Below are 16,707 nucleotides of genomic sequence, written 5' to 3' on the forward strand. Positions count from 1 at the left end.
GTGTGTATATGAGAAAGCTTGCCAGCAGCTTCCTGTGGGCCGGTGGTTCTTTCTGGGGTATTTCCCGGGTTCTTCCTCCACCATTAATACTGGCCGCCATGTATAGCCTATCGTGTGCTGAAAAAATGGCATTAAAGCCCACAACAACAACAACAACAATAACAATAACTGTGAGCTATGTCAGATTTTTTTGACCTGATGGCCATGATCCCAGTTATCACTGTGAGCCAGATGTCATAATTCTTGTACCATATGGCTCTGATCTCAGTAATAACTGTGAACTACAGTATATGTCAGATTTTTTGTGACCTGATTGCCATGATCCTAGTTATCACTGTGAGCCATATGTCAGAATTGTTGAGTTGTGATAGCTATGATCACAGTTGCCACCATGAATCAGATGTCATAACTTTAATTCCTGCAAAATAGGAATTTCTCTTTGTTAGCATTTTTTTTCCTCTTATCTAATTTAGGGGTGTTGAGCAATATTTGGTAGAAAAAAATAATTATAACTTTCATCAGATTTACAAAATATTATGTACAAAAAAACATAGGCTCAAAAATTACAGGCAATATATTAGCATGAGTTTGTTGCAGACTAAAATTATGGTTGAATGCAAGATATGGTCCATATGGCATTGTGATAACTGATTCTTTACTGGATGTTGATTGATTTTACATGTCTGCTGCTGTTATTAAATTTTAACAAATCCAGTTTAGTGAATGGGTCAGATTTAACTTCACTAACAGTATTTTTCAGGGATTGGATTTTAAATTTTAGAAGCTATTTTGAGTTTGGAAGAGGTATATGTGTTACTTTGTATACCCACTGTCCAGCTGTCCATCATGGTTAAGTTATGCAAATTTATTTCTTTTGTCTTTTTAGAAAATACTTTTAAGCACAATGATTTCAGTTGTTTCTCAACAATCAGGTGTGCAGGAAACAGAGAATGGGAAAGATGGTAAACAGTGATATTTAAACCACTGTCTATAAAAGCTACTTTAAAAGTTGGTGCCAAAGATCAACCTAAGCTGTGTTTTGGCACTGTGACAAGAAAATTGATTCACCTTATATTGTTACTTGATTGTATTGCTGACCTTTGTTGTGAAGGGAAGAAACAGATTCATGTCAAGACTTCAGTTGAACATAGGTTATGAAAATATCTGTGTGTGGCAACTAAGCACCACATTTCTGGTCACAAGTGCCAAAACACACCCCTGCTTCAAATGATTCCATATAGTAACTCCATGAACTACATTTTTGGTTAGATGTGCCAAAACACAGCATTGTTTAAAATCATTCTGTTTAAAATTGCATATGGATCTGCTGTTGCATAATGCACTAGCAGTTCTGGTTCTCCACAGTTTGTTAGGAGTAACTCAAACACAAGTGATTATGCCTCAGTAATTGAAATATGGTACACCAATCAACAACTAATTTGATAACTGACTCCTGTATATACTCGCTTATAAGATGAGCCTGACTGCAGATTGCAGACATCCAGATCTGCTGTTGCATAATGTACTAGCAATTCTGATTCTCCTCAGTTTGTTAGAAGTAATCAGTAGAACAATGAACATTGACTCTAATTATGCAATGGCAGATCAGGGTCTGTGTTGTTTGTAGTTGGACTCGACTTACACATTAATATATACGGTTTATGGTTTATTTGAAGATGTATTTCCTGTTTACCACAAATAGTTTCCATTAATGTTTTTCATGTTAACAATATCTCTTGAACACATTCATTCTTGTATTTCCAAAATATACAACTGTTTCCATTGTATTTTATTTCTTCCAACTATTTCACATGATTCTCACATATTTTCTTACATGACAGAATTTCCAGTGTATTGATGTCTGGTTTTCTCCATGTTTGAATAATTGATGGCTATAATGAACCACATATGCCTTTGTGTAATTGACCTTTAACCTTTTGTCTCACAGGACACAGCAGATATAATACAACATATGCAACCTGACAAAGAGTTCCAAAAGTCTGCTGATCCCAGAGCAAGGAAGACTGCCAAATCAAACCAGTCTCTCATGCAAATCAGTCAGTATTTACCAAATATTTTTCTTCTTGTCTATAGAGTGAAAGCCAGATATGGGTACTGTATTAACCTGCTTATAAGTCAAGTCAAACCACAAACATGAAAGATTCGGATCTGCCAAGGCTTAATGCATATGCAGTTCAGGGTCTATGTTGTTTATTCTACTGATTGCTTCAAAACAAATTGGAGAGACCCAGATCTGCCAGTGCATTATGCGACAGCAGATCTGGTGGTGTGCAGTTTGCTGTTGAACTTGTCTTATAAGTGAGTATATACAGTATTATTTTCTGAAGGGGATTTTTGTCTTCTTCATTGTTGCTATTGGCATAAAGTGTGTACCATTTCTACAGATCTGTTGCTGCTTGTATGATAACGAATCTTAACTGGTACATTCATTTTCTGAAGTGATACTTACCAGTGGCAAAATTAGATCAAAATGAGTTAATTTTCATGTAACATGTAGTATAAAGTTTTAGCATGTGACTTATTTTCCTTTTAATACTGCATGCCCATCAAATTTTAATTACATTTATTATGTCAATTTATATTTACATCTTTAAAAAGTAGGTCACACTTGCCTAAGTCACTCTCTCAAAACTGTAATAACTGGTGAGTGCCCCCATTTTAATGATTCAGATGACCTTACTGTTTTCTGGCAGCATTCAGTTGATTGAGATGATCATACTGTTTTTTCTGGCAGCAATGTAATGATTGAGATGGGATTATTGTTTTCTGGCAGCACAGTAATAATTGAGATGGGATTTTTGTTTTCTGGCAGCATAGTAAAGACTGAGATGGGATTATTGTTTTCTGGCAGCATAGTAATGACTGAGATGAGCATACTGTTTTTCAGGCAGCATTATAATGATTGAGATGGGTCTTCTGTTTTCTGGCAGCATAGTAATGATTGAGATGGGGTTACTGTTTTCTGGCAGCATAATAATGATTGAGATGATTATACTGTTTTTCTGGCAGCATAGCAATAATGGAGATGGGATTACTGTTTTCTTGCAGCATAGTAATGATTGAGATGGGATTACTGTTTTTCTGGCAACATAGTAATGATTGAGATGTCCTTACTGTTTTCTGGCAGCATAGTAATGATTGAGATGATCATACTCCTTTTCTGGCAGCATAGTAATGATTGAGATGTCCTTACTGTTTTCTGGCAGCATAGTAATGATTGAGATGTCCTTACTGTTTTCTGGCAGCATAGTAATGATTGAGATGTCCTTACTGTTTTCTGGCAGCATAGTAATGATTGAGATGTCCTTACTGTTTTCTGGCAGCATAGTAATGATTGAGATGTCCTTACTGTTTTCTGGCAGCATAGTAATGATTGAGATGATCATACTGCTTTTCTGGCAACATAGTAATGATTGAGATGTCCTTACTGTTTTCTGGCAGCATAGTAATGATTGAGATGATCATACTGCTTTTCTGGCAGCATAGTAATGATTGAGATGTCCTTACTGTTTTCTGGCAGCATAGTAATGATTGAGATGTCCTTACTGTTTTCTGGCAGCATAGTAATGATTGAGATGTCCTTACTGTTTTCTGGCAGCATAGTAATGATTGAGATGATCATACTGCTTTTCTGGCAACATAGTAATGATTGAGATGTCCTTACTGTTTTCTGGCAGCATAGTAATGATTGAGATGATCATACTGCTTTTCTGGCAGCATAGTAATGATTGAGATGTCCTTACTGTTTTCTGGCAGCATAGTAATGATTGAGATGTCCTTGCTGTTTTCTGACAGCATAGTAATGATTGAGATGTCCTTACTGTTTTCTGGCAGCATAGTAATGATTGAGATGTCCTTACTGTTTTCTGGCAGCATAGTAATGATTGAGATGTCCTTATTGTTTTCTGGCAGCATAGTAATGATTGAGATGATCATACTGCTTTTCTGGCAACATAGTAATGATTGAGATGTCCTTACTGTTTTCTGGCAGCATAGTAATGATTGAGATGTCCTTACTGTTTTCTGGCAGCATAGTAATGATTGAGATGTCCTTACTGTTTTCTGGGAGCATAGTAATGACTGAGATGTCCTTACTGTTTTCTGGCAGCATAGTAATGATTGAGATGATCATACTGCTTTTCTGGCAGCATAATAATGATTGAGATGATCATACTGCTTTTCTGGCAGCATAGTAATGATTGAGATGTCCTTACTGTTTTCTGGCAGCATAGTAATGATTGAGATGTCCTTACTGTTTTCTGGCAGCATAGTAATGATTGAGATGTCCTTACTGTTTTCTGGCAGCATAGTAATGATTGAGATGTCCTTACTGTTTTCTGGCAGCATAGTAATGATTGAGATGTCCTTACTGTTTTCTGGCAGCATAGTAATGATTGAGATGTCCTCTGTTATTTTGGCAGCATTTATGTCTTAATTTAAAGGTTTTTTTTAACTATTTAATTGATAAACTAACATTTTCATAGATTCTGCAATCAATTCTTTCAAATAAAAACCTTTGTCAATGTCAAATAGAACTTACATTGCTGGAATATTTTTCTCTTCTATTTTTTTAGTCAAATCAAAAGACATGTACAATCTCTAGTAAATCTACCTTTTATAAAACTTGATTGAATTTCAGTATTTTTGGTAATAGTTTTTAATTTGGTCTGCTATAGGTGAATAGGCAATTTCAATATATAGAATATAGGTTTACCTTCTTGTGGAATACATGTAATGACCTGTTGTTTTGAGAATTAGTTTCATTACCTTTCTTTCTGGCAGCATTGTAATGGTTGAAATGGGTTTAATGTTTTCTGGCAGCATTGTAATGGTTGAAATGGGTTTACTGTTTTCTGGCAGCATTGTAATGGTTGAGATGGGCTTACTGTTTTCTGGCAGCACTGTAATGGTTGAGATGGGCTTACTGTTTTCTGGCAGCATTCTAATGGTTGAAATAAGCTTACTGTTTTCTGACAGCATTCTAATGGTTGAGATAGGCTTACTGTTTTTCTGGCAGCATTGTAATGGTTGAGATAGGCTTACTGTTTTCTGGCAGCATTGTAATGGTTGAGATAGGCTTACTGTTTTCTGGCAGCATTGTAATGGTTGAGATAGGCTTACTGTTTTTCTGGCAGCATTCTAATGGTTGAGATAGGCTTACTGTTTTTCTGGCAGCATTCTAATGGTTGAGATGGGCTTACTGTTTTCTGGCAGCATTGTAACGGTTGAGATGACCATACTGTTTTCTGGCAGCATTCTAATGGTTGAGATAGGCTTACTGTTTTCTGGCAGCATTGTAATGGTTGAGATGGGCTTACTGTTTTCTGGCAGCATTGTAATGGTTGAGATGGGCTTACTGTTTTCTGGCAGCATTCTAATGGTTGAGATAAGCTTACTGTTTTCTGGCAGCATTGTAAGAGATGACCATACTGTTTTCTGGCAGCATTGTAATGGTTGAGATGGGCTTACTGTTTTTCTGGCAGCATTCTAACGATTGAGATGACCTTACTGTTTTCTGGCAGCATTGTAATGGTTGAGATGGGCTTACTGTTTTCTGGCAGCATTCTAATGGTTGAGATGACCTTACTCTATAGTTCTACAGACATTTTAAAAGAAAGTGTGTGTAATGTTTTATATGAATTTCATTCAAATGTATTTAAAATCTCACTGAAATACATCCATGTTCATGTTTTATTTTTAAACCTTTATTTTACTTGCCATTTGGCACAGATGTGAAATCCACAGCGGGTCGATCTTACAGCAGACGAGTTTCAAATGTGCTAAATTTAATCACCATTGCAGAGAAGGAGAAACTACAACAAAAAACAATCTGTTTGTTATCTGTTCTGGCTTGTTTGGTTTTATATTGAATTTTATGCGGAATTGTTTCATTTGATTTTTTTTGTGATACTATATGTTATTCAGAGGCTGAAAAACAAATGAATGCAGTTTTGAAAAATAATTAATAGCACCATATATAAATGGTCATAACACTGTATCATAAAAATAAATAACACTGTATCATATATATAAATAACACTGTATCAAAAATATAAATAACACTGTATCATATATATATAAATAACACTGTATCATAAATATAAATAACACTATCATAAATATAAATAACACTAACAAATATAAATAACACTGTATCATAAATATAAATAACACTGTATCATAAACATAAATAACACTGTATCATAAATATAAATAACACTGTATCATAAACATAAATAACACTGTATCATAAATATAAATAACACTGCATCATAAATATAAATAACTCTTTATCATAAATATAAATAACACTGTATCATAAATAGGGGTGAAATGATTCATACATATTTCTATGCTTCAATACTTTTGCTGTACTGATACACATATATTGATACAAGAAGTGGAAAATCTATACAAAATGATACTTACTGTATGCAGATTAGTTAAGTATTCATCAGTCATCAATAACTGTTAGTCATTTGCCTTGTTATTCTTTATGTTGAGAATTCATCTGAGACAGCTGTTTCAGGCACATTTTTGTTAGTAAAAATGAAAAAGACACTCACTCACTTCCTACAAATTAGCACAATGTGATGTGGTACATAATCCACCACCCCCTCACCACTTCCATGCTAATTATCTTATCCCAGCAACATGTTCAGCATAAAGGAGACATTCCAGATGCATTCCATGTATATAATAAAGTACTTTACTTATCATTTATTAATCACTTTTACGTGAAGTTTTTATATTGATTTGCATCTTACCTACTTTTATTGAATTTGAAAGTTACACTACTGGTGTGTCATGCAGTGAAATATGTGACATTAAATTCTCATTGGTGGTCATCTTTTGTTCCAGTCCTGGGTAAATAATAACCACCAATCAGAACTTAAGCTACCTTACTCCCAGCATGACATACAGGAAGTATTGGCTAAGCAACAGAGAAACTTCACGCAAAAGTGGTCATTAATTGATCTGCAAATTACTTGAACAGAGATGCTGCTAAAGTGCATAGTTCTGCAAATCATGCAAAATTTGTATGGATTTGCACACTTGGAGAGCATTGATGCATGAGAACTCCTACAAATTAGTTGAAAGTTGTGCATATGAATATGTACTTGATGCAGTGTACAAATGTTTATTTAACTATTCTCTCATAAAGTGCTTGTCACACCAGTAGAGTTATTGTAGCATCTGTTTTTCTGGTAGGCAACTGTTTACACACCTGGCTTCATAAGCTTTACATGAATAGTTGTTAAGCTAAATTTGATTGTCAGATTGTGCCCTAGAACAAGCATTATGTTGTAGTTTGAATATTGCATAAGAGAAGTTTTACAAATGCTAGTTAAAATATAGCTTACCTAAATAAACCAAAAGTGATTCATTCCCAGTGTGGTTCATCTTCAGATGATGATTTTTTGTTTGTCAAATGCTGGCAGATGATAGTGATGATGACAATAATTTTAAAGGTATGAAGTACCTATAACAGGCTATTGGAGCTGGAAAGTGTTAACAGAGATACCAGTCAGTGACCTTGAGCTTGAAAATGGAGTCAGATGCAAGTTTGACGTACATGCTGTATGGACAAAAATATATGGCATGCAAGTCATTATCCTCCACTTAGCAGTATTTTGAAATTAATTACAAAATTAATTACAGAAAAGCCAGAATTCTGAGCCTAATTAAAATATAGACAATTTAAAAGTAAAATGCAATTTTCATTTCTTTTCTCAAACAATTTGGCCCTGCAGGATTATGTGCTATAAAACCATATAAGGGTTGAGATAAACTGAATAAATAAGAATTAAAACAATGCAAGTAATAAGTAGAGATATCTATTTAATCAAAATACCTGTCTGAACAAGCAGATTATGGCACTGGTGGACTTAAAAACCCTAATACAACATTATGGAACAGATAAGAAATTTGGCACAGTAGTCAGTAAAGTACTGATTCAAGAATGTGAAACTTTGGATAGCATCTGTGTGAAAAATCTTACTTTGGAGCAAAAGTATCCAAAAGATAATGCCTTTCAGCTTTGGAAAATTGTACATAATAACCATAAAGAACAGTTTCCTAACTTATTCAAGCTGACTAAGCTAGAAGTATACTTGCCCCTTCAGACAGAAGCACAGAACAATATTCATACACAGATAAGGAACAGAGTACACTCAGAAACAATCACAGAAGAACGCTTATATAACTAGAGGTGACATCTTTTGAAAAATTTGATTTTAGTAGAGTTCTAACAGAGTGGAGCAGAAATAAAGAGAGATGGATATTGAAGTGTTTGGTACATGTGGAACTGGAACTGTGGCCTATTCCTCCTCCCCCTCCTTTTTCCCCCATCTCCCCCTTGATTTTGGTGACAATGGGAGAGCTACAACCTTGAGATAAACTCTTGGCAGCATCTTTGCATAAATCATACATGGGGAAGAAAGCTGGAATGTTTTTTTTATACGGAGAATCAGTGACTATGTGTTAACAGGATAAATAAAATTAGCAGAGTTGGCAGAGAGGGGCAGATTTTAAACTGCACTAATTTGTTACATTGCATACATTTTTAAAAAATAGAATGGTGAGTGAATGTTGTCAATAGTTTTCCTTCTTCACTAACAAAAATAATTACCTGTGGCCACACCAGCTTTGTTTGCATCTGCAGGAAGGACAATGTGATAGATTTTGTTTTTATTTATCCCCACTCCCATGTCCATACTTGTTCTAGAGGAGATTTTCTTTGCATGAGGAAAGTGCATTATTTCTTGTTTTGACGATAATATCATAATATCTTCTAAGTTTAAGTGAGACAAGAACTGGTAATAAGATGTTTTTAAAGCATTCATGCCATGAAAAACAAAGGGCATGGAGACCAAAGTCCTGCATTGATACAATGAACCAGCCTTAAAAAGGTCTAAAATTTCACTGATAACTAAACAGATAGTCTGTTTAAAAATATTTTTGTTATCTTGTCATGGATTAGAATGGCATATGAATTGATACTAAGTATGTCTCTGTCTGTAATCTGCATACTGGAAATACAACCAGTAAATCACATAAAAGGGCACCACCTACCACTGACAGACCTTCTAAAGATGGAAAGACCATCAAGTTAATGTGTATATCAATAATGTATTGTACTGTAGGCTTTGTGTCATGAATCATTTTGATATGCAGCACAGGTGTATCATTTCACCTCTAATCATAAATCAGGGTCTAACAGATTTCACAATATTGAAGTGGTTATAACACCATATTATAAATCAGGGTCTGACAGATTTCACAATCTGATGGAACCAGAGAGATGAACACTTAGTAGTGACTCATCTCACAGTTTGAGCTATAGCAATACTTTAGAAGGAGAAATTCTTTAATGCAGTAGAAAATTCCCTGCCAAATACATTATGCATTTTCATCTAAAAAACAAGTTAATTAATTAATTAAAATAATAGTTGCTAAATAACAGTTTATACAACATGTAATTACAATAATAGTTCCAAATAACAATTTATACAACATGTAATTACAATAATAGTTCCTAAATGTGGACTCTTAGGCTATGTTATTGTGTTAAAGTTGAAATAAGTCCATCAGTGTATCAACCTCTATCTTCAAGTTTTAATAATTCTTCTTAAACATAAAATATATGAAAACAACCCGTAAATTAAAGGACTTTTGTGGGTTCTATTTCAAATGCTACAATACCAGTAGTTAGCAATAGCATTCATTTGTTTGTCAAAATGATTGAATCTTGGGCAGACGTATTCTTTTGAAGTTATATATCATAAGCAGAATTTGTGCTAAACTTGCTGTTAATGAAATTTTGCATGTTCTTGAGTGTATTTTTCACAGTTATTTTCTGCAATATATATATGCATGCATGTGCTTTTATTTTTATAAAGATCAAATTATTTCTCTATGCAAATTATTGGCAACTTTTTATTTTGATTATTAAGACCTACAGATTTATGAAATTGTTCATATAATTATATTGGGGTCAAACAAATGTTATTAACTTTACATATTTTTATACAACCTTTTGCATCCATTAGAAGAGCAGCTTCTTGCTATTTCTCTCTACAGACATGTACATGACTTTCTTTTCCTTCCTTGTTTTATTTTACTGATTATTTGTATAAAGACCTAAGGGTTGCCTTTGTGATATTAACATTATTTATATTTTAATATTGGGAGGGGACACAGTTGTACCATCTATTCAGGAAGTCTTCTGTTCATGAATTGAATTAATTTAATGATGGTGGATACAATTATCAGCAAGTATTTTGAGTTAAAAACTAATAAAATTCCTCTTTTTTTATTATTATGTATATTCATTACCGTATATTTTGTTGAAAGTTCTCACACATTTTATTTTGTAAATTGTTTCCATTGCTTGTGGCAGGCATATCTTAATTGTGTCCCATCTATCCTTTTGTCTGTCTGCCTGAAAAACATGTTAACAAGATTGCAAAAAAACCACTCAGTTCACACAAAAATAGATAATCTAATTAGATTTTCAGGCCATTCAAGAATTTTATACAATTTTGACACATACCTCATTAGCACAATTAAACAAAAGCCACATAAGATGAAATTTATTTCTTAGACCTTTTTGACCAAAATCTTGTTAGCACAAATATGAAAAAAGACTTGAGTTAGAAATGAAATTGGATATGCGTGTTTTCTTATGTTGATCTAGTTAGATTTTTATGTATATTTTAGATTTTTCTAAATGTTTAAATTTTGTTGATATTTTTTATCTGCTGTGGGGGCATATGCAATTCACAAATACAAATCTCATTTCTTTAAATAGCTTCATGTAATGTCTACTATTATCATTTAGATTATTTCATAAATTGTAGATAACTACATACCTTACAAGATTAAACATATATTTTAGTAATTTCTTATTGGTTCATGTTAGGAATATTTTTGTAATTCACTATTACCACATCTGTCTGATGTTTAATTTGTTTTAGTGTAAACAGTAATGTGATAATTGTCTATAATGACCTGTCATTAACAGTTGATGAGTGGAGAACAAAATGGCACCTGACAGGACAATATGCAGATAGTAATCCTGATGATCTAATCAGGGACATGGCAGACATTCAGCCCCATGTTCGACTAAAAGCCATCGCCACAGCAGCAAAAGCAGCAGAGTATAGACCACCCCCCAGTCAGGGAATACAACTGGATTACATGGGAAAAGAAGCCATTGAGCCAGAACATGTTCCAGAACGATTAGTTGTTGCAATTGAGTGCCTTCTTGATGATGCAGAGGACAAAATTCGCATGGTTGCAGCAATCACCTTGTATTCACTCAACAGACCAACACAGAGGGTACATGGATACATTTGTTACTTTTTCTGTATAACAGCTTTCATTTAGAACAAGTTTAAAAAGAAGCACTTCATTCTTGAAATATATAGTCCTATGTTAAAATGATGCTGATCCAACCTCCAAAATGGCTGCCTTGATGGCCATCTTGAAATTTTTTTATATGGCTACTTCTATTTAGTGGATGGTCATACCAACATGGTGTTTAACTAAGACACTTTTATAGCAGTATGTAGCTGGTTCTTTATGAAAATGGTGCTCATCTCACTTCTGACATAGTACCATAGTGACCAAAACAAAATCAAATCTTGTTTTCACTACTCTCTTGTACACTGGTCATTGTTGGTATTAAGTTGGGATTTTGACTCAAACACTTTATGCAATATTTAATTGGCTCTGAATGTAAAGGGTGTAGATCTGACCACTGATATATCAACATGTTTGTAAAGGAGTTTTGAAAACCATGTCTATTTGACCTTTATTTGCTGGTTTTCCTCACTGGTTTTACTGGCTATTTAAAAAAGACCTTGTATAACTTAGGTATTGTTCAAAGAACCTTTAATTCTCTTTATTTTGGCGTATCATTGATGGATGTAATATAGATTATAGAGTATACAGCTTGGCCTTACTCCAGATGTGCACCTTTCAAAAACTGCAGGTTCCACTTGGTCATTTTCACTTCCTGGACTTCAAAGATAAATTGTAAAAAACAGAGTCAAAAACTTTTTTTTACAGTTTATATATTTGTTTATTCATCCATTGAACTTCCAGAAGCTAGGATTGTCTAGTTTGGCAAAATTAATTTTCCATATTTTAATAGCTGCTAAAGATAGTGTATTTTAGATTAATTCAGGGTGATTTTTTTAGCATAAGGGAGCAGTCATTTTAGTTAGCTGTGTGCTTAGATCATGTACAATTTCCATAAGTAATATCCAAAGAAATGTCAGTCACATTATATTGAAGTAGCATATAGGTATGCCAGTATTCTCTGCACTGTGCATGTTTCAAATGCAAACAACTTCACCTTACATACCTAACTCTCAAAAGTGCATACTAACTGGTGAGCGCCCCCACATGACTCCTACCATTATTGTTGGAGTTATTGCCCTTTTGTCCTGCATCTGTCCTGCATTTTTCTATGGATCGCTGTGAAATTTGGTAATTTCACTGCAAGTAATAGTGAAACTTCTCATCTTTGAGGATATTTCTAAGTGCCAAATCAGGATTTTTCTGAAACCCGTTTCTCCAAAATGAACGTTATCTGTGAAATAAAGCTCTTTATTTCATGAAGTATTCATTTGGCTTGGTGGCCTTGCTATCTTTGATCTCATTTATGTTAGAGTAGTTTACTTTAAGGTGGTCTAATTATATCAAGTACACACTAATATTTCGTGTTCGATTGATTGATATGAGTTCACCCAACATATGACCACGGCCTTGTAACATTTCTTTTATTCCACATCTTTTATTTGATACAAAAGAGGCAATTGACATTTTAACACAAAGGAGCTCAGCTTTTAATTCAGTGCAGCAAGACAACACATACTTCTGCAAGTCAGATAAAAAAACATGGTTGGCACTTAATTACATTCTCAGGGAAATGTTCACGGACATAGCTGTAGATTGACAAATTTTATGTTTAAATACAAGAGGGCAAATTGCAATTATGATCATTATACTTAAGCCTAATTTAATAGTAGGACTAAAATAGAAATTTTACTTGATAAGAAAACCTATTTAATTGGTGTTTATTTATTTATTACAGTACTGCCTCCAGTAGGCGTGATATTTTCTTTGATCGAAATTATTTTGAATATTGCTATTTATAGTATACTGAGAATGTTTGTTTGACAAGAAAATGTAAATGAAATTTATGACTTCTTTTTAAAAGTTGACAATTTCATGATGTTGATTAAAAATGTGTAGGTCCTATCTACCATTTTTGATGATATAACGAGGGATATATAAAAGTTTAAGTTACCAGTTGTGATCATGATTTTCTTCAAGTTCAACAGATATGGGTCAATTTAGGGTCAATTGCTAGTTTTAAAAAAATGGGATCCATGTCTGAGCCCCATATTATAAGTGGGTTTGCGAGTTATTGGGCACAAGTTATTGAGGGAGTAGTGAATGCAGAATGTTTTTTTTCAGGACACACTATTACAATTATGGAGTTGATACTCCAGCAGCAGTATGGCTTCCATAGCAACCAGGTAGAAAACCTGTTTTCATCTTCTCTAGAACAGCTCCACCAGTTTTGGTCGAGCTTGGTATGAATGTTTCTTAAGATATATTCTGTTAAAATTGGGGGTGGGGTGGCTGCCTTAGCAAGTGGTCTGGCTTCCATGTTGTAATGAACCGAAGGTAGAATTTTGCAGAATCAGAGCATATGGGCCAGACATCTTATAGGAGTTACATAATTTTGGATCTCTAAATTGGCTTCAGAGGTATTTAATCCTTGTGCAAGCGGGGCTTCTGTCGAAGGGCATATTCGGGCCGGATACCCTGTAGCGTGCCAAGATGGTGTGAAGAAACCTGGACCACAGGCGGAAAGAACATCAAACAGTAGGCATGTCGACTAATTAGGGATGAGAGGAGCTAGATCTTCCGCTGGGAGGGGCTAATACTTTAGGCAGGAAAATGCTTCATTCTTAGTCGTAAATGCACACAGACCCATCAGTGAGCTGCTAATTCTCGGGGGAGAGAGACATATTGTCTAGTAAAGCAGGAAGCTTATGTTGAGGAGGGAATTTTAGCTAAAAGCCATCTGAGACTTAACACGTAAATAGATTGGAATTGAACTGGGTAAACAAGCTTCTCAAAGGAAGCTCCCAGGGTACCATGAGAGTCGGTGCTGAGATATTCCAGGGTGTACGAAGTGATGACACCGAGAGAATAAGAAGGAAGCTGTGGAGACTTCCAGTGTGTACACAAGAGGCACAGTGTTTAGAAGGAGGAAGAGGAAGGAAGGAGGAAAGAAGAGAAATTAGATGAGTACTTGGGAAAACTGACTGAACAGAGAACTCTCTCACAATAGGACAGTAATTTCTATATGATGAAGTAAAGAGTAAAGGGCATTTTGTCAACCCGGCCATTATTGTATTATGATATATTGAGCTGAAGATTTATGTTCATGAAATTCTTGCATTCGTTTATTTGATAAAATTGTTATTTATTCAACCTTTAGTTGTTATATGTATTTAGAGAGTTGGAACTGCTGACTTGGGGCTTGTGAGTCATTAAATTTTAATGCACACCTTCTGCAGTATTATTTATAATACCGTGGTGGATCAGTATAATTTATAATACAGTAATTGGATTGTGACACATGTCAACCATATAGAACCCTGTTTTTGATTTCTCCTCGAGTATGATTGAGACAATTTTGATAAAACTCGGAGGAAATGTTTCTTATGATATCCTTTATCAAAATTGTGCCCAGGGTGGCTTCCATATTAGCTATATGCAGAACCTATTTTTAACATCTTATCCAGAACAGTTGAGTGAATTATTATCAGGACATGCTTTATAAAAATTTCCTTAAAGTAGATTCCTTTGCAATGCTGTGGATTCTTTTGCAAACCAAGTGTAATATCTGTTTTTAACTTCTCTAGAATGTCCGAGCTAAATGGTAATACTTCTTAGGAGATGCTCTCAGAAAATTATGTCAAGGTTGGCTCCACTAAGAGTTATGTGACTTTCTTAGCAACCAGTTGGAAAACTAATTTTCAGCTTTTATAGAACAGCAGAACAATAGCTGCTAGATGAGCAATATCAGGGTCACATGGGCCTCTTGTGTACCAAATGGACATGATAGGATAGTAGGTCTTACTGGCCACTAGCGCATGATAGGATAGTGGGTCTAACTGGCCCCTAGGGCATGATAGGATAGTGGGTCTAACTAGCCCCTAATTTATGCTTTTCATAAAAAGTTGATTACAACTGATAAAACTTGCTTATTCTGATGAATTAAACTTGATTCATCGGAAGTAAATTTAAAAAAAAAAATTTGTTAGGATATTAAATACATTGGGTTTTTTAAAATGTCAGAATGCCAGAAATTCAAACCTTTTTGGAGAATGGAGATTACATTAGAACTTTCATTTCTCTAAAATGGCTTTGTATAGCATGGACCAACTATTATCCAAGTCTTGAAACGAGTACACTAAATAATTGCTTGATGAATAGGACTTGACTTACAAAAGGCTTCATAAAAAAAAGGAAACAATCCGGGAAACAATCCGATCCACCAGCAAACTGTACAGACTCAGGTCTGCTGTTACATGATGCAGGTCTTGTTCTATGCAGTTTGATAGCATTAATCAGTAGAACAAACAACCTTTACCATGGTCTGCAGGCATGTTATGCAACAGCAGATCTGGGTTTGCAATTTGTTGTTGAACTTATAAGTGAGTATATATGGTACATAATAATCAATATCTTGTAACTAAATTTAGCAAATGATGTTCAGTAAGAAAACATCAGGATATAAATATTGAAAAAAAATCATGAAACCCCATTTGATAGCCTCTGAAGAGGAAATGTGAAATTCAGACAACATATGACTGACTTTCATATGATGAAATATTAGAGTTACTGAAAATGGGGCAAAAAAATTACATGTGTGATATCATGATCTTTGTCCTCCCAGCTGTGTGCTGATATAAACAATCTCTTTCTTGTAATATTAAAATTCTACAAAGTCAAATAATTAGACAGTATTTTAAATCAAGTAGAAATAAGCACAAAGTATTAACACCTGTGATAAGATACAAAGCATTAACACCTGTGATGAGATCACAAAGTATTAACACCTGTGATAAGATCACAAAGTATTAACACCTGTGATAAGATACAAAGCATTAACACCTGTGATAAGATCACAAAGTATTAACACCTGTGATAAGATCACAAAGTATTAACACCTGTGATAAGATACAAAGCATTAACACCTGTGATAAGATCACAAAGTATTAACACCTGTGATAAGATCACAAAGCATTAACACCTGTGATAAGATCACAAAGTATTAACACCTGTGATAAGATCACAAAGTATTAACACCTGTGATAAGATCACAAAGTATAAACACCTGCAATAAGCATATTTATTTTCTACTGAGATGAAAGTATAGCAAATCAAGGATAAATGTTATAGACTCTTATTCTATGAATCAAACACCGGTACACAAAAATGGTAGGCCAGTGAGAAAATTATTGTTTTATATTACAGTTTTGCATAATTATCAGAAAACCTGTAAACTGTGTGTTTCATTTTGATGAGTCAAAGATTTATATCAAGCTATATCCATACTGGCCATGGAAACATTGACAGCCCTTTTACAGC

General features: G+C 34.3%; 1 protein-coding gene across 4 annotated transcripts in view; it reads left to right on the forward strand.

The window, feature by feature from the left end:
- Window positions 1–16,707, forward strand: part of LOC149795325 (uncharacterized) — a 132,402-nt gene that overhangs the window by 25,219 nt on the left and 90,476 nt on the right. For 2 of the 4 annotated variants that reach the window (XM_089965094.1, XM_089965095.1), the window contains exons 5-7: window positions 1,949–2,057; window positions 5,752–5,853; window positions 11,048–11,364. In XM_089965094.1, the coding sequence (XP_089821220.1) occupies window positions 1,949–2,057; window positions 5,752–5,853; window positions 11,048–11,364 (528 nt within the window). The remainder of the gene's footprint in view (window positions 1–1,948; window positions 2,058–5,751; window positions 5,854–11,047; window positions 11,365–16,707) is intronic. The other 2 variants (XM_089965096.1, XM_089965098.1) reach the window with 1 other exon arrangement.

This window comes from Sinohyriopsis cumingii, chromosome 7, assembly GCF_028554795.1.
Source record: "Sinohyriopsis cumingii isolate HCF-2022 chromosome 7, ASM2855479v2, whole genome shotgun sequence".
Lineage (NCBI taxonomy): Eukaryota > Metazoa > Mollusca > Bivalvia > Unionida > Unionidae > Sinohyriopsis > Sinohyriopsis cumingii.